At 39.3% G+C, this 25141-nt stretch overlaps 1 protein-coding gene across 1 annotated transcript in view; it reads left to right on the forward strand.

Moving 5' to 3' along the window:
- The first annotated feature begins 372 nt into the window (after positions 1-372).
- pear1 (platelet endothelial aggregation receptor 1) overlaps positions 373-25141 on the forward strand; it is a 44721-nt gene continuing 19952 nt past the window's right edge. The window contains exons 1-3 of the mRNA XM_086038220.1: positions 373-498; positions 1175-1251; positions 24830-24940. Of these exons, the coding sequence (XP_085894346.1) occupies positions 24834-24940 (107 nt within the window). The 5' untranslated portion in view covers positions 373-498; positions 1175-1251; positions 24830-24833. The remainder of the gene's footprint in view (positions 499-1174; positions 1252-24829; positions 24941-25141) is intronic.

The raw sequence follows: 25141 nt of genomic DNA on the forward strand, positions 1-25141 counted from the left end.
TTTGCTCCGACCAATCAAAGACTGAGAAACGCTGATGATTTGAAACGTGATTGCTTGATTGGTTCAATCAATAGTTAATAAAGTAAAAGTTAGCTCGACCAGCACTACTGATTGTGAAGGCTCTGGGCAGATTAGAATGACATGGCAACAAACCGAGGCTGCAATCTGATTGGACAAATAAATCTAACCTCCACATACATGCACTGGAAGCAGTAGAGCGCTGAGAAATGAATAGACTTTTGGGAACAAATCACAGCAGTGCAATTTCATGGAATAAAAATTCAAATTTGCTCCACCAGGATGTCGTCTTTCTTGCGCATGCCTGCCTGCATGAGGTCTTAATCTGCAAAGGAGGAGAAGACAAGCAGCCCAGCAGCTGCTTATCAAGGCCGGCCTCCTGTTTTAGGGAGGAAAGACGTCCAGCTGTTGTCGGGAAGCTCACTGACTAAACTGACTAGAGGTCTCGCAGGAGCGCCTCAACGCACAGCTGACAGTCATGTGAGTGTGTGAGACACGCACACACGCGCACACACATTAAAATAACACTGATATTTATCAACCCTTGAAATATCTTTCCATTTTTATGTTGTTGTTAATATTAAATTCTTACAGTGTATGCTATTATGTAATGATTTTATGTATTCTATTTCGTAATTTATTCTCGTTTTAGTTATATTTTATACATTTGTATTTTACATACGATTTATTATTATTATTGTTATTGATTTTTTTCTTCTTTTTATTTTACTTCCATCATCTATCTATCTATCTATCTATCTATCTATCTATCTATCTATCTATCTATCTATCTATCTATCTATCCATCTATCCATCTATCCATCTATCTATCTATCTATCTATCTATCTATGTATCTATGTATCTATCTATCTATCTATCTATCTCAGTATATGTAAAAAGAGTTAAAACAGCCATCTTTCCCCCTCCCTTCCTCTGTCACAGTTTTTCCACTTTGCGTGGTCTTGACGACCCTCCCCCCTTTCCCTTTTTTTCTTTTTTTTTTTGGGATGCCACACGACTCTTTCCTCTGTGGCTACTTTCTTATTTTCTACGCCTCACCAAGTCTGTCGGACCCTCTTTGTGCAACAAGATCTTTACACCTCCCGTGGATCAACTTTTTATTCTCTAACAAAGGTAACATTTTCGGTTTGTTAGGGTTTTTTTCTGATCTTTGGAGACTTTGGAGTGCAGTTGTACCCAAACAAGACCACCAGGCAGCAAGCAGCGGGAAGGTGAGTACATGTAAGACTTTTTATGACTTGGTGGGATGGGACTGGCTGTCAAAAAAGATAATAACTTTTGATTGATACTGTCAGTGAGCTACTGATTTATCAATTTGTTTATTATTATTACAGTGCTTGTAGTTTGCATCACACCGAGAGTTGTGTCCAACATTATGGTTATTTAATTTCATCCGAAGACTCTTATGTTTAGATGTCATTGTATCGTGCAGGTGTGTCTAATGTTGTGGCCGTCGTAACATAATGTTAAATAGTAAAACCACTACAGTATTATTGCATTATTTATATACCACACGTTATTACGATCGTATTGGGGTACTAATGCTTATTTATTACTACTGGATGTGCAGAATGCTCTTGTTGTGTTGCGGGTCAAATTGAACCCTTCAAAAATTTTTTTATTATTATTTTTTTTAATGTAAAATAATTAAGGATAAAGTTTCTGATGGCCTACCCACCCAGTGCTATTTTCACATTTTAATTATAATTTAGAAGTAATAATAATAAAATAAATCGTGATTTCCTATGGCCAAATATGCAGCGGGTCAACTTGACTCAAATAAGAGCACATATTTTATGTTGTAGATTAAAATCTAGATTATTTTTTTAAGTAAAAAAGTAACAAGAGGCTAAAATGTCTTCCGCTGGCCTCATTGTATTATTTTCTTATTTTAATGGTCTAATTTCAAAATCATTAAAAAAAATCTATTGCTTTTTAATGACTAAACATGCAGTGGGTCATCTTGACCCAAAGAAACAAATATATCAAGAGGGATTACTCACCTCATGTTGCAATTCATCCAATGTGTTAGCTGTAATAACTAGCTGGCTTTCTTTTACAGCTCGTAAAGGTTTTTCTGATCATTTCTGAGCTTTATGACACTGACACTGACTCATTATGATTGCAGTTTTTATCTTAATCTCCTTTTTACAAGCATTTTTTTTCCCATGAATTTTACCCCTGGAGGGAGCCCAGTTGTATGACTTAAGATGGCCAAATTAGTTAATAAGTCGAGGTAGAATTGTCTTATAAGTAGTAAGTCAGGTCAATCATTAGTCAAGGTACCACCGTAATCACATTCTTCAGTCATATTTGTCATTGAGGGTAAACTGACAGGTAGAAATATGGGCAGGATAACAAAAAAAAAGCAAAATCAAGAGAAGCGACAACAAAGCTATGATGTTAAAGGCCAAAGTGGGTGTGTGTGCTTGTGTGTGTGTGATGACTTGACAAGTTTTTGGGCGGGGGGCCATTTGAAGTGTAGTGATTCACATAGCTGGTATTCACACAGCTGGACGGCATCAATTTCTACTCAGCATCACCTTGATTGACACCCTTAGTCAGCTGGACGGAGGATAAGCAGCTAAAATGGTCTTTGGGATGAAGCCGAACATTTTCTGCGATTGTTTGCCAGGTCGCAAAACAATCATCACTTGCTGACGACCTGGCGGAATATTGATCGTATGGAAGTTCACATCCCTTCTTAAATAATTCCTTGTAAAACTTTTGCGGAAAGAAAGCTTAGTGGAGCTGGAAAAGGTGTACATTTGTTGTCACGGTTTGTTTGCAGATTTGAATCAAATAATTAAAAATATATATATATTAGCTAAAAAGACAAACAGAACAAAAGTAAGACAATGGGAGCAAGTTTCAACTTAAAATTTTATTTTTGATTTTAAAAAACATTATTTAAAATGATTAAACGGTAAAAACTGTCAATTTGACCTACAACGAAAAAGCAACATTTGAACTTCCCTCATACAAGTTTAAAGACAACTTGTAAAATTTGTTAAGAATCGAAAAATTAGGTAAACTACTGAATTTCACAAGTTTCTCTCCATTTTTACCATATTTTTCTCCCCCATGACATTTTTATGACAGGTCAAGTTTGACCCACAACATACAGTAATGGGGTTTTTAAATAACCTTCGTATATCGAGTATACAGTAGTATTTAACCATACAGTGTTAAACACTGTATCGTAAAATGGAATACATGTACAACAAAAAATAAGGTAAAACTAAACAGGAGGATATTTGAGTAGCCACACTGTCACTTAGTGGCATATTATTGGCATTGCAAGAATCCATCCTTTCACTCATGAGAGAGAGATGCATACTCTGAATGGGACAAAATATTTGGTGGACAAATATTAACATGAATGATGTTGAACAAAAAATACGCATTCACGCACTCATTTTCCACATGGACACCATTATTCTGAATAATACTTACATTAATTTACTCATCCGTCTACTTTCAAACGGCCGTCCGTCAGCGAGTCCGACTAAATTTTCACTCGCACCCCCTCCTTCGTCCGTCATTCGCCTTTTTATTCCGGGGGGCAAAAAAATAGTACCCGTCCATAGGCTGGTCCGCCTCTACTTTTAAACGGCCGTCCCTCAGCGAGTCTGACTAACATTTCACTCGCACCACCCCCCAGCTGGACGATATTTGCAGAGAAATAATGACTCACTGCGCTTTGGAAGCCTCTTCATAGCCTGGTCCCTCACTCAAATCTGTTCCCCAAGCAACAACAACTCACTATTTTCCTATTTTTCCCGTCATTTGTCAACCGTCAGCAAAATGGTCGTTCGTCAGCGACGGATAGACGGACCGGTCTGACACATAGATGGAACGCCCAGCTCTGCTTATTTCAATAGCAAGACATCCCTGCAGAAAGCAGTAATTGGGGTGACGTTTTGTTTAACGCTTTGAGTGGGGAAACTGCAGCAGCCTCTGGTGAACAAATAGAAACATAAGACGCACACACACACGCACGCACTCACGTACACACGCACACGCACACGAAATTATCTAACATCACAATCACTTTTTCAGTAGCGACGCACCCATGCAGAAAAAAAGTCAAAGAAAAGGAAATTCTCCTGCATGCTTTTCATAGAGAAGTAGCACCACCTGGTGGACAACCTAAAATTAAGGATTGCATTAGTTTCTGTTTGGGTAAATGTAGCATTTAAGAATTGCATCTTCAGTACTTTTCATTGGGACGTTTGTTTGATACGATAGGAACGAATGTGTGTGCGTGTTTTTTTTTTTTTTTTTTTTTTTGCTTTGTCTTTTTTTCAACTTTTTAAAGAGGATCGAGAGGCTTTACATAAGCGAGCCCCTCACTCTGCTCCATGTGTGCACATCATAAATGTGAAAGAGGATCCAGCAAGAGGTACGGACCACAGACTACTTGTACTGTGGTGAGGGTCTTTCCTGGACTTGCTTATGTTGGCGTGTGTGCGTGCGCGCGCATGTGCGCATGTGTAGCCACACTGCAGACATTGCTCGTTAAACCAGAAACCATCTGAAACCTGACACGTGAAATAATCGAGAAATGAATTGGCCCCAAAAAGGACGCCAACGCCGAAATGCAAACTGCCTTAAGTTATTGTTTGTGTTGTGGATTATTGCATAAATCATACGACTTGCAATTCTTGCTGACCCTTTTTTTTGGGGGCGGGGGGGGCATGCTTTTTTTTACATCCAAAAAACAAACCAGTCCCCAGTCTACACTATGTCATGCTTGGCAACGTGTGCACGTGAACCGAGGGAACTTTCACTGTTTTTCTTAAGCTTTTCTTCTCCCTCTTCATCTTCTTCATCCTCCCACCAGCTGTTTTCTGCTCCGTCGTCCATCTCACTTTTATGAGAGCGCTTATTTTGCACTTTTCAAAGGCAAACTTTTGCGGCGTGACTGATGATTGCCATTTGTTCCGCAAAAAAAAGCAAAAAGTAATTTGTAAAGTTAAACACACAGAATGCATCTAAGTAGTTTGATGTCTTAGTTGACTCCATGCAAGATGAATTTATCCTTTGCTGCACTTTTAATCCACCTCAGTAAATTACAATATACTCTGAAAGAAGATAACGTGATGAGACGTGAAGTCTGTTTTTATTCATGTAAGAGGCTAATAAACAGGAAGATCATAAACAACCCGTACAATCTATTGAGATGCAATATTTGAAAAAGTGAGTTTTATTTATAGAATTTTCATTTGCTTGTATTTAATTGTATTTTATTAATGATGATTTTGTATGATTTATTTTAATGATTTTCCCATGCACTCTTTTATTATATTTGAGATTATTTTCCACATATATATAAATATATATATATATATATATATAGCTTATATATATATATATATAGCTTATATATATATATATATATATATATATATATATATATATATATATATATATATATATATATATATGTATATATATATATGTATATATATATATATATATTTATATATGTACATATATATGTACATATATATATAAATAAATAAATAAATATATATATATATATATATATATATATATATATATATATATATATATATATATATATATATATATATATATATATATATATATATGTGTGTGTACATATATATGTACTGACATTTCCCAGTGCTAAAGTGACAGTTGCTGTCCTCTTTAATTGCCACACGATCCAAACTAATTGTCTTGATGACAATTCCTGTCACTTACACTTGCCTCAGTTCCCCCTTGGGCTTGTTGTCTTTCTCGCAACGATTAGAAGCCCCAATCGCCCCACCCCACCCCAGCTACCTTCGCGTTGCCCCTGTCCCCACGCCCCCACTCCCCCCGGCCCCCTGTGTTGTTTTCCCAGGATGTCCTGCACATGTGTGTGTGTGTGTGCGTGTGGCTCTCGTACCCCCCGACCCCCATCGGGCCCCCCTCTCTTCCTGTTGCGTGCTGCTAAACGCTGATGACCACATTGATGTTGTCCATTAAATGCAGAGGAGTCTGTGTACTTTCATCTTTGAAACAAAACCTATTTTGAGTTTTTTCCCACAATTTTAAACAATTGCCAGGTGTCTTAATAAGAAGTCTGTGACACAAAGCAGATCCATGCCTCTAGGGGCTTTAAGTGGAACTTTATTTTAGGGCCTTCTGTTTCTATTGACAATAATATGATGGTAATCATGGATCATTTAGACGTCACCTACTGTAAAATTATTGCAGAAGAGTAACTTTATTTTCACAACATCCCAAGTTGATAAAGCATCACGTGGGATACTGAATATCATCACGGCCCACTAAAATAAAAAAAAAAAGAAATCGTAAAAGTGGCATCAATTTTATTATTTCTAGATTCAAACAGCATTGTGCAAAAAAATTGAAATGAATGGAAATGCCTTTAATCCATTCCACACTCAGCAAAAATTGCAATGTGTTTTTAATAGGAAAAATAGCACTCTGTAATATTGTAATTTATAAAAACATACAGTAATGAGAAAAGTAATTAGAATGAAACATTTTTGCATGCAGCTTGCACAATGCAGTTTTTGCATCCTTCTTCTGGTGTGCAAAACTCCTCAGTAAACAGCAGTAATGTTAGTTATTCTTTGCAGAGGATAAATAATACATGCCTGTGCATATTGTGATATCATCTGTCCATATTTTTGTTCAAATTCCAATCGCTTAAAGGATTATAACACCGCAACATACTGTACAATCTATTCGTTAGCTCGTGTTTTGCGATTCTCATGTAGCGGACTTGAAAGCAAAGTTATGTGCTAATTCGACATTTTTACACAAGGTCTAATTCTCTTTGTTTAATGTTTAGCTTGACAGTAAACTAAAGTTTGAAGCCTTTTTTTGTAAGAATTGTTCACTATCTGCCCAACTGCAGGCTTGTTGTCAGCTAAGTTGGGTTCACTGCTACCATACAGCATTTCTATCGACATTATTTTGCTCGCAAGTCAAAGCAAACGATCAGCCCAACGACGGCTTGGCTCTTGTAAGTCGGGTCACTTACTTGTATCTCAAAGCAACAAGGCACCACTGCGCATCGTTTGTCTGCTTTAAAGTCAGTTGCAGTGCCTCCTGTTGGCGATGGAAACTGTGTGACAATCCCAAAAAAGGGGGTTCACCTTGGGGGTCGCACACGTGGCTCTTTGCTGTTTGGAGGAGAAAATGAGCATATTTGGCTTCCAGATGCTCACTCTATGGGCTCCATCTGGACAGAGAGGGAAAAAAGTGAGCTTTTCGGGGCTCTGAAGTGATCAGCGTAATAAGTTTCAGGTTCTCCCGACACGGGCCGCGTACCATATGCCAGAGGTGGTGCGCTAAATCAACGGGCCTCTCAACGTTGAGCAATTTTACTGGCCCGGGCTGGACTTCCAGTAAATGGCGATAAAAAAGGAAGCGAGGAAAGTGAGCTCATAACGCGACCTGCTTGTGATGCCTGGACTAGCGCGTTGTCTCGACTACGGTTCACAAAAACTGTCCTGAGGGTGCGTAAAGATGTCAAGATGTTGGTCTGCCACAATAGTTTACAGTAGTGCCTTTATATAAGTTTAAGTTGTCACACAACCACACTTGTAAATCAAAACACTTCCATCCCAAATTATCTTTCTCCATTGAAATGAATGGAAATGCCGTTAATCTGTCCCAGCCTCAGCACAAAACCCAACAATTTTTTGGGAGGGGGATGTTTTATTTTTTTTCAAAATAGCACTCAATACTATTTTATTTGATAAAAAAATGACATTAAATAGAATGTAAAGAATAGGGGTGTCCATTTCTCCAATAAAGTCTGATTTAATATATACCTTTGCACTTTTAAAGAAAAAATAATTACTTGTGATGATGATTACTTGTATGAACTATTGTACATAGTTTTTACATGAATGCTTGAAAATCATTGCTCTTATCTGTTAGGTTGGACTCGCTGACGATTTGATGTTGCCCTTTTATGTCTTACGTTTTTTTGTCTTTCCATCTTTGAGGACCACACTGGAAAAAAGCCCTTGGGCTTTATTGCTATCACCGAATAAATGTAATCAATCATGATTAATTCGTTGCAGTTCCTTCTGGTTTGCATGACTTGGCCACCGAGGAGCAGTATAAAACAGTCATGCAGACACCCCCAAAAGATTGTCACAACTACTGTGACAGTAAACTGCAGTATTTTTTTTTTTTATTTGTATTAATTTTTTTCTGACACACATACACACTAACACATGTTGCTGTGTGCCTTTAAGGGGTGTGGGCAGGTGCGACATGGTTAATTTATCGTTACCATAATAGATTGGATTTATATACATGGTACTTTGGCCATTTTTTTTCCCTCCTAAGCAAAAGACCAAGCGCGTAACTGCAAATCCTGTAGGTTGGGGCCCCCATAAATCAAGGTAACACTGTACTTGATAATAATGCTAATGTTAGCTCCCCCTAAGTCAGCGGTTTTACCGTAATCCCCACAAAAGAACGCTTATGGAAAGTGTGCACTACACCAGCATGACTAACCAATGTGAGTGCAACATTTTCCAGCGCAGCGTTACGGTAGGTAGCAGCTGCCATGCGCTCACATCACACAAGTGTCGTCTTAATCCAAAGCAGATGTGCAGCGGTTTTCTCTTGATTGCTCACTGTGTCGTTTTGCTGCGACTTGAAGACTCGGATTCTAAAAAGCCATCGCATGGGAACCTTGGTGTCTGCGTGAATTATGGTCGCACTTCTTAACCCCCCACGCGTGTCTCCATAAAGCATCGGCCTGACAAAGGCGCGGAGATAAGCAAAAGTCTTGGTTGCCACAAGGACACCCATGAAAGCGGGCAGGCCTTATTCATTTAGTTCAGCCCAAGACGCCACAAATGTCTTTGATGTCTACAGTTTATGCTTGGGTTGATTAAGACTCAAAGATTGTCTTGGATGCTAGCAAAAATGTATACATTAGTAGACAATACATTTACGTACAAAGACACTAAGTTGTCTAAATGTGAGAAAAAACATGCACCTTAGGTTTGTTGAGCATCAAAATTGTCTTCATTATTCACGAAAACATTCATCGAAGACTAAATCAAACACGTTTTCCAGAGTGGAACTTGTATTTGATGTTTACGAAATATGTTAGATTTTGTTGAGACAAAAAAAACCCAAAAAAACGTCCGTTAGATTTGTGGGGATTAAATTGTCCAAAAACAATGCGCATTAAGTTGTAGACTCTAAATTGTCTTATTCATCTTTGTTGAGACTTGAAATGACCATTGATATTGAGAAATTCAGAGTAGATGTTGATTGGTGTGAATGTGAAGTGGTATGATATAAAGATTGAAGGCAAATGGTCGCAAATGCACTAGTATATATCCAGAAAAAAAAATTACTCTCCGACTGTGTATTTGCTACTCGCGTAGATTTTGTTTAGCAACATATTCTTCCTTAGTCACTAAAAAACTTACCTACTTGCTGTTTTAGCGCTTCAAAGTCCAGTTTAATATAAAAGTAGTGCTTTGGCACCATCTTGTGGAATCTATCGGTCATCAAAAACCCTTAGGTTTGTAATGGGGTTTTCTCGCAGGTCTTCAGAGCTCAGTCAAGATCAGATGAAGAGAAGCTTAGTTGTTGAATATGAACAAAACCCAACAATCTTCCTGGTTAAGTCTTGAATGATCAGTGTCGGTGTAGTTGTTGCGGTGTGATGTCACACATCGACCATGCTTTGGACAACAGCCGGCTCACTCGTCCGCCCTCCCGTCTCCCCAGCAGTCCTCCCACCCCGAGTGAAGGTCAAGTGTTAGCAAACTGCGGCAGCCTCCTGCCAAGACCAAGGCCGCATCGTGTCCTTGAGTATGCTCGATTTTGCAAAGCGAGCGGCGTCTTCATTGTGTGCGTTGTGCGTGCATGAGCACATCTGTGTTTATGTCAAGATGACATTTGTGATGACTCAGGGGTCCTCTTGCTCCCCCCCCCAACACGAGTTGATTGTATACTTTTTTTTGTTACTTTTGGTTCATGGAAAATTGTCTTCAGTTCCAATGAAAACAGTAACGACTATCTTTGCTTCCGGTTGATTGAAAATGAAATGATTAGCATTTGTGAATGTAAAATAAGTCGTATAGAAAATGCATCCATGCAAATGATTTCTCAATTGGGAAGGTCCAGTAAGTAGTAATCTAGTCCCAAATGTAGTAACATCAAGATAAGATGAAGAGAAGCTTACGGAAATGGACATTTTTGGCTTTGTTGTTGAATATTTACAAAAGAATCCCCATGGCTAGTTTATCATGGCTGTGAGATGTTAGCAGAGGTTATGAGTGTTTTGCTAACCTCTACTCAACATTTCAAAGGCTCTTGACCCCCTTAGCCTTGCTTGTGTTTGTGCTGAGGGAGTGCTATGACGAGACATGAACGACTTGTTGTTGTAATGCTTTTGCATCGCCGTCATGTTTCCCACAGCTTCCTTGACCTCCAAAATAGAGGAGCGCGCACATAGTTTCGGATTTGACCGTCAGTGTCAAATCCCATGGAAAAATAAGGGAATAATGTCAATTTCTCTCAGAGTGGCCATTTTGTTGGCTACTAGCATGAAGTCCTGAAGTTAGTTTGTTTTGAAAATGTAATGCGAGACACATGTAGAGTTTCCTGGCAGGCTAGCGGACACGCGGCCAAATAATAAAGGTCAGGAAGAGACAACGTATGTCTGAATCAACAAGTCATCTGTGATTCACGCAGAAACAATGCAGAGAAGAGCATTCCAGCTCCTCATCAGGCATCACTGTTATTTAAAAAAAAAAAAAAAAAGGCATTTGAAACGGATGGATGGTTTTAATGGGATGCATCGAGGCCAACACATTCTTGCACTGAGCGTCATTGTCGTATCTTACATCTCAAAGCTCATTTATGGTCCCCGTATGTACGTACAAAAATATAGCAGATGTGTGCTTTTTAAACAGCTGGTTGCTAATTGTTAGTTTTGCTGAGGACTTAGTGATCCTCGATGACAAGGCAAGGCAAATTTATTTATGTGGCGCATTTCATACACAAGGCAACTCAATGTGGTGGGAGACTACGACAGCAAACTCAATGTGCTTCACACAACCAAAAGCACAACAAACAAAATTTGGAAACAGAACAGCTGAAGACATTCAAAGGCAAAGAAAATAAAACAAAAGTAGCATGGTAAAATTACCCCCCAAAAATGCACATTTAAGCACATTTAAAAAACAAACATTTAAAAATATCGAAAAGCAAAAGAAAGAAATAAAAAGTAGCTCTCTGAAATCGCTAAAAGATTGTATAGTGAAATTAATTTTAAAAATGCTTAAAAGATCTTCATCACCTGGATTTAAAAGCATTTATATTTGGGTCCGACTTCACTCCAGTCGGCAACTTATTCAATCTGCGCGCAGCATAACAGCTAAATGCCGCGTCACCATGTTTACTTTGAAACCTTGGCTCCACTAATTGACCGGTTTACAGACCTCAGAGCCCTACTGGGTTTATATTCAATTAGCATTTCCTGAATGTATTCAGAACCTAAACCATTCAGTGACTTATAGACATCACAATCTTAAAATCTATTTGGCAGCTGACTGATGTTTACAAAAACGTGTTAGGTTGATTGAGTACCTCTTTTTTTTTTTTTTTTACAAAAAAATCCGTATATTAGGTTCATTCAACTCTCAAAATTGTCTTGCTTATTTTAAAAAGTCAGGCTTGGTTAATTTAAGTCTCTTTGATGTTTACAAAACACGTACATTGTTTTACACGCATTAGGTCCAAGACTCAAAATGATCTCTGATTACCACAAAAAAAAAGCCCTGTAGTTCGATTCGTTGAAGACCCCCAACTGTTGTTGATGTTTACAAAAATGTGACACGAAGGATGAACGTTGTGTGTGGCGTTAATTCCCCAGACAGCAGGAAGCTAGCGGGCTTTTACGCGACGGGATAACAATGAACAACAAGATCATAAATCCCAGTAGGAAACGGACACTGAGAATGTCCTACAAGGCTCAGGAAGCGTCTTAAAAACGGCGGTGTCCTTACAGATGATCCTCCTTGTCTCTACTGGAGGTCATGAATGTTTGTAGAGGTCCTGAGGCTAACAGCCAATAAACTATACCATGGTTTAGGATTAAGAGTTTGTTGTTGTTTTAAGTTTCATACACTGTTGATAATTCTTTACAGGCCACGGTGGTCTGATTTTGCACACTGCAATTGTTTTTTTTTCCAAGCTATTGTTGGTAATATTTCGACTGTGGTTTCAACCTTGGAGAACACACAGAGATCCCACAAAGTAGCCTCATCAGATGGTTTCACTGAGTCCACAAAAACAAAATATTGCACAAAATGTAGCTCTTTTTTTCAGAGCCCGCTTGTTCCTGTTGGCACTGAAATTAGCCGGCTTCCAAGGTGGTATCGGAGAGCAGGACGGAAGCTGTGTAAAAGGGGATAGTGGAAAGTCTGATACTAATGTCACAATAATTACAAGACAATTCCTCCCCCAGTCCCTGTTCAGAATGGGGAGTTGAACTCGTAAATTTTCAGCCGGCGACGTGGCTGGTAAAATATCGGTAGAACAACTTTACACCCCCTTTCCGTGTCCTTGCCATTTACACAGAACACCGCCCTGGAAAAAGGAAAAATGTTAACAATCCGGACTTTTTTGTGTATACGGGCCAGTGCTGTGTCTGAAAGGTACCACCGATACGAAATGTGGTGTTGGAGTTGATCCGCACATTCTCTGGCTTCTGAGGTGGTGTGTGAAAGGTGGAAGCAGAGAACTGCGACGAAGGAGTGTAGCTTTTCCAGTCTACCTCAGATAATATTTGCCGAATGTTTTTGCACCCCCGTTCCATGTCCGTGTGGTTTATTCAGTGCAGCAACCTGCAATAAAAGGTGGAAAATGTTTGTCATTTTTTCTGTCTCAAAACTGCCACCAACTTATAGAGTGTTGAAAAGGAATGCCAAGACTGGCATATAATCTCCCACAGATGGTGGAATATTGGCAGGTTGAAATTATACCCCCGCTCCATATCTGTGCCACTGAAACAGAGCAAATAGGAAAACTCCGGTCTTTAACAGGCTGTCTGAAAGTGGCTTCGTATGGCTAGGCTACGTGTACTTTTACTTGTATCCCCTTTCGGGGCGACGTCCCACTTTGAGTGTCTGTACACGTCGCTGGTGGCAATTCCTTACAGTCCGCGTTTGGTGTGACTTTGCGGACGTCGAGGGTTTGTCGCTGGTGTTGGTAATGCGGGTGTTTATACAGCTAAGCTGTGTTTTCTGGCTTTGGGTTTCCTTCGGTCAAAGTGTCTCAGATTATGATCCACAGTGAATTACGCCATGTATAATTACAACCCAGTATGGTCTTGTCCTCTTATAAAGTCATCCATTTTGGGTTTTCCGCCATTTCGCTGGCTGAATCTTGGCGGGCCGGTCCAAAGTGTTGTGAATGGAGGCCGTGTATTTCCTATAGACTTTCCGTTTGTTAGTTTGTCTCCCTGACCAGCGGAGCCGCAAGTCATGCCGCCTGCGGTTTGGGTCGACCCATGTGCAGGCGCAGGCGCTATGCACCGTTTTTTGCCTCCAACTGGCAAGAAGCCGAGAATTTAATAGGCGGCCACATGTCACGGCACACATCTGCAAAATGTAAAGATTGTACGGCCACATGAGGGTTATTTATTTGCTTTGTCATCTTCTGGTTTAATTTCCTTTTCGAGAGGGGTGAATTTATGGCGCATGCGGTCGTCAGTGTCATTACGGCGAGGAAATTAGATTTTTTTTTGCATGAAAGGATCTAACTGTATCGTTTAGTAATTACATCAGTTTGCAAAAAAAAGTGCTTGTTGTTGAATCTCGGTATTAAGTTACAAAAGCCAAAGAGGAAATTGTCCGACAAACATTGTGGCATCCAAGGTTGGCTTACAATTTTCCTTTCCTGTCTTAAAATGTACTTCAGAAATTAAAATAGGAATATTAAATGATATCATTTAAAGACAACAGCTACCTACATCTCAGCTTTAAAGTTTTTGGTGGTGGCCAATGGCTCTGAATTACACCAGATTGAAAACCAGGTTAAAAACCAAGCCTGTTTAACAGGCAGCAGAAAACACATTATAGGTTCATCAAAGACTCCTAATTACTTTGATGTTTACAAAAACAGCATGTTGGAGTCATTTAATTTGTGGCACATGTGGTCGTGAACATAATTATGGCCAGGAATTGATATTATTTTGCATAAAAGGGTCAAACGATATAATTTTGTGATCAAAACAGTTTGCGGAAAAAGCAATTGGCTTTAAGATTCAAAGGGACATAATAGATTGTGGCATTCAAAGTTTGGCTTGGAACTTGCCTTTTCTGTCTCAAAATAACTGTCTTAAAAACTTTGATTCATTTAAACAGGAATATTAAATTGAATATTTTTTATTTTAAAAGTGCCACAATCTTATATTTATGTATTATTTAAGGATTTATGGCGTGACCAGTGGCACTGAATTGCACTAGATTAGATAAAAGAAAGCTCACATGTTTGAACAGATAGCTTCTCAAACTAGCGCTAGCTTCTTAAACTATCGATTACAATTAATACCTGAAACAAAATAGAAAAAAAATAGTGTGTAGTGAATCTGTATTAGCTGTATCAATATGGCTCTGCCCGCAACCGTACATGCTGGTAGCCAATGTTTGAGGTCCAATGAAAGAGCTGCTTGGATAGAGCCCATTCAGCTGTATTTCTTGTATTGAAGAGGAGCTACAACATTTGAACTATTGCTTGTGTAACCCCAGACCAGAAATGTGTCAGACAACAGAGATGAAAAACTAAACTAAACTTTCTCATCATTAACAATATGACAATGATTATCCTGTTCATCTAAAGGTAGACACACGTATGTTTGAAAATATTTTTGTCTTATAATTTGTAATTTCATTTTTTCATGTTTTTCTTGGTGAGTGGTGTGGCGCCCTCTATTGGCCACGCCGCCACTTATATTCGTTTTAACTGAAGTCTCAAAAGTTATATTTACTATTATCCAAATTTGGTCAATTTTAAAAATAAATTATTGTTAATGTTTACGAAAACATGTATTCTAGGTGATTAAAATTCAAAATTGTCTTTGATCTTGACAAAAACATTTCCTGTGCTGCTGTACTGGGAATCAAAAACGACCCACCCGCCCTTGAAATAGTATCTTCCGGCACATTCATCAATCTGATGGTTGCTTGTCATTTTTAACCTTCCTTACACCCTCGCTGCACTCTGTTGAACTCTTCTTGTTGATGTCCTCACGTGGTCCACAACATGAGCATTGCCGTGGTGACGTTATCATTCCGACGCTGTTACCCGTGAGCTCTGTTCTCCATCACAGCGGTGGGAAAGAGGAGGCGCTGACCTCATACCTGTAAAAGTCATCTTGGGGGAAAGACGGGAAAAATCTAGGAAGGAGCGATCAGGAGATGGATTTTCTGACGAAGGTGCTATTAGCTTGTAAGTGATCAGCGTGGATGAGACTCCTGGTTGAGGCATATGTTATCATTCTTTCGCTGTTATTTGTAAACATTATGTTAAGATGCTAGGGCGCTACATGTTAGCATTACTAGCCATTCTTATGGGATTTTATCATTTTAAGGGTTACGTTTTTTTTGCTATTGACCGGTTGCCTTGAAATGAATTAAATTCCACTCCAAAGATATTGGAAAAAATTGACACAGAGTTGCTTTTTCACCTATTGACAACACTAATTTTCATGTTGGATAAACCTTCTACTTCAACTACCAACTACCCTTTATTCTTTTGTTTTTCTTTTACAATTGTTTAGAATTGTTTATAAAAATTATAAAGGGACATAACTGCTGTAATCAAGCTGATTCTTTGCATGGGTGCTTTTTATAATCTCACATACCTCTTGAAGCGCCTTCATGTATCCTCCATTTGAGAACCACTTGGGGAGTTGGCTACATGTTAGCATTTCTAGCCTTTTCTTATTTTAAAAATGATTTTAAAGTCACACAATGTTTTGTTGTTGAACAGTTCCAGTACCTTGAAATGAATTACACACGTCTGCAAAAGTGTTGGAACAGATAGACTCACGATTGCTTATTTATCAACTCTCTGGTTTCCATGTTGGTTACCCCGGCGGGTCCTCCGTGGGAAATCACAATTCCATGCGGTCGTTCATCCTCATTAAACTTCCAAGATGGCGATTTCAAAAGGGGTTTGTTATCTTGGTTGATGAGAACCAATAAAGTCGCACTCAACTGTGGAAACCTTAGCATGAATGAAGCGGAGGAGCCAGGAAGCGAGAAGTCACTCGCTGTTTCCTGTTTTTCATGAAGTATTTCCCTGCAGCCTGAAGAGTTGACTCGATTTTATTTGGGTTGTTTTTTCGTTCCATAAAAGCCGAGATAATTCACAAACTAAGAGGGTGCATTGGGCATCTGACTGTGTCCTTTAACATCAGGTTGTTCAAATTTGGCAGGATTGTTAACAAAACTCTTCTTCTCTATGTGTCAATCAAACAAAATATAGGTATTTTCTTTTAACGGTGACTGAATACATATGAAGACCCTGGAGTAGGCTGCTTGGGCACAATATTCAACCACTTTGTTTTCAATTGTAACATTTGTGATATTTTACATAAAAGTAAGCATGAAAGCAGAAAGAAACACTAAAATCTACCTTGTCTATATGCCAAATACCCTCCCCAAAACTTTGAAAAAGGGTGAAAAATCAACATTAAAAATCAACATTACTTTTACCACTACTATCAGGGCTGGACTGGAACTGAAAATTGGCCCTGGCATTTTTTGCTGCGAACCAAATTCCCCAAATTTGTATTGAGATATGACTCCTGACCACCGATGGCTACTACACAGCACCTGCCACTGCTCTGATATTCATTGGTTCAATTTGCTGTCTGTGTTGTAAATGCATTAATGGGCTGCTCCCTTTAAATTGTGGGCCGGTCTCTTGAGAAAAAATGAAGAAACCTTTTTTTTGGGGGGGGGGGGGTGGAGGTTGGGGATAATAATGAAATAGCACCGCTCCCGAAGACATCAGCCCACCGGGCATCTGCCCACTATGCCCTTTGGCCAGTCCAGCCCTGACTACGACTGTGTATATTTTTTTTCGATCATGTATTTTTTTTCGTCCGTTTTGACTTTTTTTGTGGCATCCCCTGATTCCTTCCATGCTTTCCTCTGGATTTGGCGGGACAGCACCCCATCCCATTAGTTCCGCGTCATCATCGAAATTTGAGCCTCAGCTGCCATCTTTCTGTCTCTAGATCATCTTTTGTCCCGAAAGCACGTCCAGAACTGTCCAGCCTTTTTCCGCTTACCGTCATTTTCCAGCGCGGGGGTTCGGCTCCAGCGGCGCGAGGCGTTTTCGGTTTCTTTACCGTAAACACAGTGCGATCTGTGGGTGTGTTTATTCCACGCTCACATTTCAGGGCGTGGCGCGATGATTGTTTCTCCACTAGTGTGTTGCTAAGGGTCTGAGAAGCCCCCTCACCCAACATAGGCAACATGTGCCAGTCCCACTGCGGTCTCAACGGCGCTTGGATCCAGATGAAAAGGATTATGGCTTTACAGTAACTCTGCTTTTTAATGGCGGGGGAGGTGGGAGGGGGGCTGCGGTGGTGGATGTGTCACATGGAAGGTGCACCGCTCCAGGGAATGTGTTATTCCTACAGCAGTATTGAGTCACAAAGGGGAATGTTATGTGGATATTTGGAATTTTTTTTCAGGCATATTTTATCATTGATTAGTCACTTTTAGGCCTATTACTGCCTTGATTTGGGCAGAACATGTATGGAAATGGTTAATGCTACTGTTAAATATGATTCGTATTATTATTATTATGTACGTATTATCATGAATCTCTCCTTTATTCACAGTTCGCTTTTCACCAATTCACCACTTTGAGATTATTTTTGGGTGACACCTATCCCCAGCTAGTTGCTGAAAAACACTGCGAAACACCCTAACATGCCACAAAGTGGCAACAACGATCCGTCTAAATTGAAAAGTATACAGAAATTAGTGTCAAGGAAGTATGTTGACACGGCACACATCACTGAGAGACAAGCTCTGTATGTTGCAGAGGTTCACTGGTGGTGCATTTATTTTTAAAGGTAATGTAAGATTAGTTTGAAAAAATATTAAAGCATTTGAGAATGAGAATTTGTAGTGTATTTACAGTTTAAACGACAAACTCACTGTTTCCAAAGCAGAGTCCCCCATATTGCCAGCCATTTTAGAACATTTTGACCGATCTCTCAAGATATAACAGAACCTACCAAAAGACAGTTTCTTCTTTCCCCCGAAATATTTTTTCTTCCAATTTCTATTCTTTAGCAATTAGCAATAGAACATGGGTTGCTTTCGCCAAAAACAGCGGTATCTGACCAAAAATCGTCAAAAACAAGCTTTGTGTGAGAAGAAACACGTCAAGCAGAACAGTGCCTTTGACACAAACATTTTTTGCCTTTATGTCACCTCAAACTGTAAAACAATAGAAAAATAAAACAAAGTTCTTTTAATGGCAAAACACTCATTTATTTACACATTTACAACTAAGAAACGCACCGTGAGTGACGCTGACACACCGCATGGCTCAAGTTGAATGTCAATTGGCTTTTTTGCATGCCAAACATTAACCGCTTCATCCGGCACATGGTTTGTTTACATCATAAATATACATAAGCTTTCTAGTGTCAGGTTCCCAAACTTGTCTGACTTTCAACCTGTTGGATTTCTCCCCATTATCGGTGTGACAAGCCGAGATTCACCCCCCCATCTTTATCTTTTACTCAAAAGCTGTTCTGGTCTCAAACCTTAAGTGATGCAACGCCGCCATCTCCAAAACACAAGGTTCTGTTAGTCATTACAGTCGTTTACAAACCTCTGAATTTCACAGACAAGCTTGTCACTGGCAGTAATTGGTTGGGCGAATATAAATATCCACAGCAGTAAATGAGTCAATATAGCCAATTCTAAACCTTTTTAGAGGCGTCAATTACTTGCTGTTTTTATAATTCGCAACAGACAGGGCTCAATCCCTATTCCCTCTACAAATAACAACCATCTGATGCTACTTTGGAAGCCGCAAAATTTGCAAGTCAACTTCAGAAACCCCATTCCATTGTGCAATATTCTGTTTTGAAGTGAATTATTTTCAATCAGATGGTATTAGTGGTGCTTTGTGATGTGATTAATTTATGTGACTACATGATATAGAAAGTCAATACGCTTGAACGCGTCTCGCACCTGGAACACATTTTAGAGCTCCTCTTCAGAGTTGTTTTCACCGTTGCTACGGGAACAAGGCCGTGTAAAACATAGATCAAATGCATTTTTATGCTGTAGATTCTACAAGAGCACGACCATGAAACAGCTTTGAATAGGAAGAAAACAATATTTTACTTTTGGTGTCAGAGCAGCTTGACCTCAACATGAATAGAATATTTGGGCCTGAATACAGAGGCTTGGTAGATATCATATCATATCATATATCATATCATATCATATCATATCATATCATATCATATCATATCATATCATATCATATCATATCATATCATATCATGATATGGGATTACAATTTGATTTGTTATGGTACGGCTCAGTTTGAGATGACATGATATGATATATCAGAAAATATGATATGATATATCGCATCGCATCGCATCGCATCATATCATATCATATCATATCATATCATATCATATCATATCATATCATATCATATCATATCATATCATATCATATCATATCATATCATATCATATCATATCATATCATATCATATCATATCATATATCATATATCATATATCATATATCATATCATATCATATCATATCATATCATATCATATCATATCATATCATATCATATCATATCATATCATATCATATCATATCATATCATATCATATCATATCATATCATATCATATCATATCATATATCATATCAAACTGAGCCGTGCCATAACAAATCAAATTGTAATCCCACTGAATGGAACTGAATCCACTCATTCAATTTTGAAATCCAACATTCTTGAATAGCATCGCAACCTATGTATCGAGATGCATGGAATTGTATTTCATTGGAGATATTCACACTCCTAATATAAACTGTACGAATATAAAACACATGTAACAGTGTACGGTGCACAGTAGTAGTAGTAAAAGATATACTTGCTAGTTTTTCCACATTTAATTTGGCGGGATTGTCGGTCAAGTCACGACGCACCAACTTGTCTCACTGACCAATGTCCGAAAATGAACAGAAAGTCGTTCGTTTTGCTTAAAAGAGGCCACGGTTACTGTATACTACTTGCACCTAGTCCCCTTGAATCATTCCTGTTTGTATTTCCATCTAGTTTTTGGAGCGATGTCACTTTGCGTTTGCAGCTGCATCGCATTTAAAAACAGGAGAATTCAAAGTGTCAGCGTTGCTCCAAACAAAAGAATCTTTTCACAACTGCTACTACTTGCTCGTCACTTTTGCTTACTGCCGCCCATTCATTCACTGACTTGATTTACTAGTCGGCTTTGCTGTGTGTGCTGCAGCCAATCCGTCCATTAGAGCAAATAATTCAAGTGAACTTCTTCAACTGCTCGCTTCATTTGTGCAAAGTCTGTCCCGCTAGTAAACGTTTGTCGTGCTCGAGATGGAAAAGGACGGAACGCCGAGCTGTCAGTGCAGATGGAAGCGAACATCATGGCTACAAGTGTCTTTCGAGACCAACATAAAATCAGCACATGTTTATATTTGGCCTTTGTTGTGGCTCCACTCCACCCGTGTACATCTGCAAAGAGTATAACGGCGGCGCTCGCAAACAGCTCCCATGTATGTGTGTGTCTGTGCATATTTCCAGAATTGGCAAAATATGCTCGGATAGTAAATTGAAAATTTTTTCCCCCTCTTCTATGAACTCATCTAAGGCATTTGTAATAACTGTGTTGTGATTTGTCACAGCTTGAAATAGCAACAGTGGCCCGTGGGAGGGCATGTACTGTACTGTACGTGTCTGATGTTCATTAAGCAAAGCAGATCAACTCCATATTTTCACCCGTTTGCAGTCTGTGTCGCAATCATTTTCATAGTGTACAGTATTTCAAACAAGGATAGTAAGTGTAATTAATGGAGCTAAATGAATATTTAAAGGACCTAATGGTGATCCCTGTGGGATGCCAGTTGGGCATATACTGCACTCTGAGCCGCCCAATGAGAAGACTTGTTATATCATATTACTATAAGCATTCTATTGGCTACAGTTAGTTACAGTACATTTGATGGATGTAAATAAGACAGTGATTGATATAAGGTCCTTTTGAAGGAAAGAACTAGGGTTCATATTCCAAGAGCATCTGGCTGGGATTAAATATGTCTTGATTCAATTTGAAAGTATTTTGTTTTTTCCTCCCAAAAAGATTTACGTATTATTAAATTGATTATTCATTAGGTTCCAGCACCAGTTTGTGGTTTTCAGAAATAGACTTTTAATTTTCACCAGGCCGTCATTTTGCTGCTCTAGAGTGGTTGCTTTCACACTGGCCATCTAAGCGAGATTTTTCCTTGCATTTTCCCAGCGTGTTTCTCTGCGTGTGAGGTACCGATGCGAGATGATAGGGATAGAAATTGACCTGTGAATATGCCGGCTTCCGAGGTAGTATCACAAGTGTAACAGAGGCGGAATACCAGCAGTGTTTGAAACTTTAAAGATTTTTCAAGGATATGTTCTATGTAGGTTGAAACACGGCATTCCGATTTATATTGCATTTGAGGTATATGAGGTAAGCAGCAAAATCCACCCGTTTTTGTCCGTCTCACGGAGCGGCCATTTTGTCAACTAAAAATAACATCACAACTACTCAGGGCTCAGGGAACGTCCAATCGTGGCTCAGCTTTATAAAACAGATGAGCTGTGATTGGTTGTTAATTGAGCCCTGGGTAATCAATTGACAGAAGTGACAAAATGGCCGCCCCCAGAGATGGCTAAAAACGGACGGATTAACTCTTATTCCACAAACGCATTATTTATCAGGATTCCTTGTTTCAACTAGTGGGTCTGCGTAGAACATATTCTTGAAAAAAATGCTGCAAAGTTTAAACCATAAGACTCACTGCCTACACCCCTTTGTGTTGAAAGCAGTTGTATTGATGTTCCCATGAATCTAATTATCCAAATGCGTGAAGCCACAACAGTAGTTTAAACGCGAATCAGTGACGTAACATAAGTGGGTTGTCGCCAGTAAGCAAGGACACCCAAGATTCACTTCCCACGCCCTTTTGTGTTGAAAGCACTTATCATGCAGGCGTCGCCATGTATCTATTTATCTGAATGCACCAAACTGCAATGGCGGTGTGAAAGGCTTAACAGAGGCGGACTGCAGGTACTCAAAGAAAGTGACCTTTAACACCTGAAATTCACTGCCCACGGAACTTTGTGTTCAAGTCAAATGTCACACATTGAATTATCTGAATGTCAAGTTGTGAACAACACATAAATGCCGACTTTATCATCGTGCCTCTGATGTCCCGTGTGAAAAGCACTCGTGTTAGCGCCTGTTAGCCGCTAGCCTGTAAAATGATTGGAAAAACGGTCGCCGTTCGTCGCCGGCCAAGAGAAAAAGATTATTTTCCAAGAAGTATCAAGGTTGCCTCCTCCAAGAGCTCACTTTCTTCCACATGATGACAACACCACCTGGAGCTCAGCTTGTCTACCTGCAACCACCACAACCCCACCCCCCCGAATTCCTCCACAACTCCAAAACAACCAGTCCTTCAAGTTGCCTTTGTCAGCATTCGAGAATCTCCCATGCGGTTTGGAGCCTTTCTCTAATGAAGCACAATCAAGAAGATGTGAAGCTAATGAAAAATATAAACCCACCGAGTTGATGACTCCCACCTAATAGGAGCCATATGCCTCCCCTTGTAAAAGTCTCTTTTTGTTGACACGGAGTGAATTAGCTCCTCGGCGAGTATGAAACTCTGCCAGCCGCGATATCCGTCAATCACGTGCGCGCAAATCAGTGAAATGAGGCCGAGTGGTCGCCGATGTGTTTATTGCGCACAAACACTTCAAATAAACCACATTACACGTTGTGTTACGCTCTTCAGAGACACAAACAACTAAACAATGATGGCGAATCACAATAAAGAGAGGCTGCAAGTAAACAATGGTGAGTCCCAGATGACTCGGAATCAATAGCCCCTTTCACACTGCGCTTGAGTACTAACATGGAGTGGAGAGAACAAGGACCTGGGACCTCCTGCACAAAGGAGTTATCGATATAACTTGAAGACCCCGTGATCACAAACGTATCCCCAATTTGTAGACAACTGGCTCCACAATCTGATGTCAACACGGCATTGCTCGGAGGTGTTGCGGCATTCCCACAACGTCTTGAGCAGAAGTCTTGGCTGCTCGTTTAAGTTCTTTCTCTGTGGTGAGAATGAAGAAAGGTGTGGGGGGTGGGGAAAACAAGTCTGCCTCTCGTTCCCTGAGAGCCTAACAGGGTCCCCGTGCCGCTCTAGCTCTCTCGGGTCGACGGCGTGTGATGAAATCCAGATGCTGCTGGAGCGAGCGCCGGGACAACAAGAGCAAAAGCGAGGAGAGCGAGGAGATGAGCTTCTGATGGATTGAGGTCAGGATCGAATTTGGAGTCGCGTTTCCTGACCTCGCCTCCCTCTTCCTCTTTGACTCGTCTTCATCTGCTGCGTCAGGCCGTCCGCCGGCGTTTTGCGTGCTGGATTCTGGTGGTCTGGTGGTTAATCAGTCACACAGTTTCTGCAAAATTGATGCATTAGACACATAACCCTGTTTTGTCATGACTTAAACTGGCACGTTTCTTTACAGTATTTTCTATATTTTTTGTAATTGTTTTCTATCTTTCAAACACCCATATATGTTGTAGTAACCCTCTTGTAAAGTGACTTGCGTTTAATGATTTTTTTAAAATCTAGCAAAATCTTGTTTTTGTTGTTTTTAAATTATAGAGAGATTTAACAAAAAAATATTTAATCAAAAATCAAATTGGTATTACAAGCAGTTTTTTTTTCTACATTTTCTTAATTAGTTTGGAATTTCCAAACATCCATATGTAGTATCTTTACCATCCTGTTATGTCATCAGACCCATTCCAAGTAAAAAAAAAAAAGAAAAGGAAACAACTCGAGAATGAAGCCCAATTTTAATTTAATTGTTTTTGTTACATTTTATTTTATTTTATTGCATTTTGCACACATTCATAAATGCTGCATAAATCCTACTGTTGTATTTCAACTTTCAGATCAAGTTTTAATATTTGCAAAAAAAACGTTTAAAATGTTTTTTGAAGTAAATGCAATGTGTAAAATGTTTTTGATGTAAATGTAATTCAAAACTTGTTCTTCTGGCCTACTTATTTGTATCTTCTTCATTTTACTATGTATATTTTTGTTATTTTTTAATTTGCAGACACCAATAGATGGTATATTAACCGTTGTGTCTTTCACGGGTCAAATTTAATTGAAATCAGAAGAATCAACAACAAAACTGTTCGATGTTTTATACATATATATATATATATATACATATATATATATATATATATATATATATATATATTTATAGTAAAGCTTCTGCCTGCCAAAATGTGTTCTTTTTATTTACACATTTAGTTAGCAACCACCTGTACAGTATATTGCCTGTTTGTATTCTATGTTTGTAATGCATTTTCTCGATTCTTTTTTTTTTTTTGTCTAATCATGGCGTTTGCTTTTTCCCTGGCGCGTGCAGGACCATGTGGACCGCGCACAGCGTGGACTTCCTTCTTCTTCTCTGCTTCCTGCTCAGCCTGGCCTACTCGCTCAACCCGAGAGACCCCAATGTGTGCAGCCTGTGGGAGAGGTGAGGCCCGCTTGGCGAAAACAAACCAATGCACCATTGCTCCTACCGCTGCTGTCATGACGTGAAAGCATACTTTCTCATACGCGTGTGATATGATGGAGAGGACAGAGGAGCAAGGATCAGCACTTAGAATGTTATATCGCTTTCTCAGGCTTTTTAGCTCCTTGTTTGGTGAATTCCAAGCCAAGAAATCAAGAGACA

This window comes from Filicampus tigris, chromosome 8 (genome assembly GCF_054856515.1).
Source record: "Filicampus tigris isolate MCC_2025a chromosome 8, RoL_Ftig_1.0, whole genome shotgun sequence".
NCBI lineage: Eukaryota > Metazoa > Chordata > Actinopteri > Syngnathiformes > Syngnathidae > Filicampus > Filicampus tigris.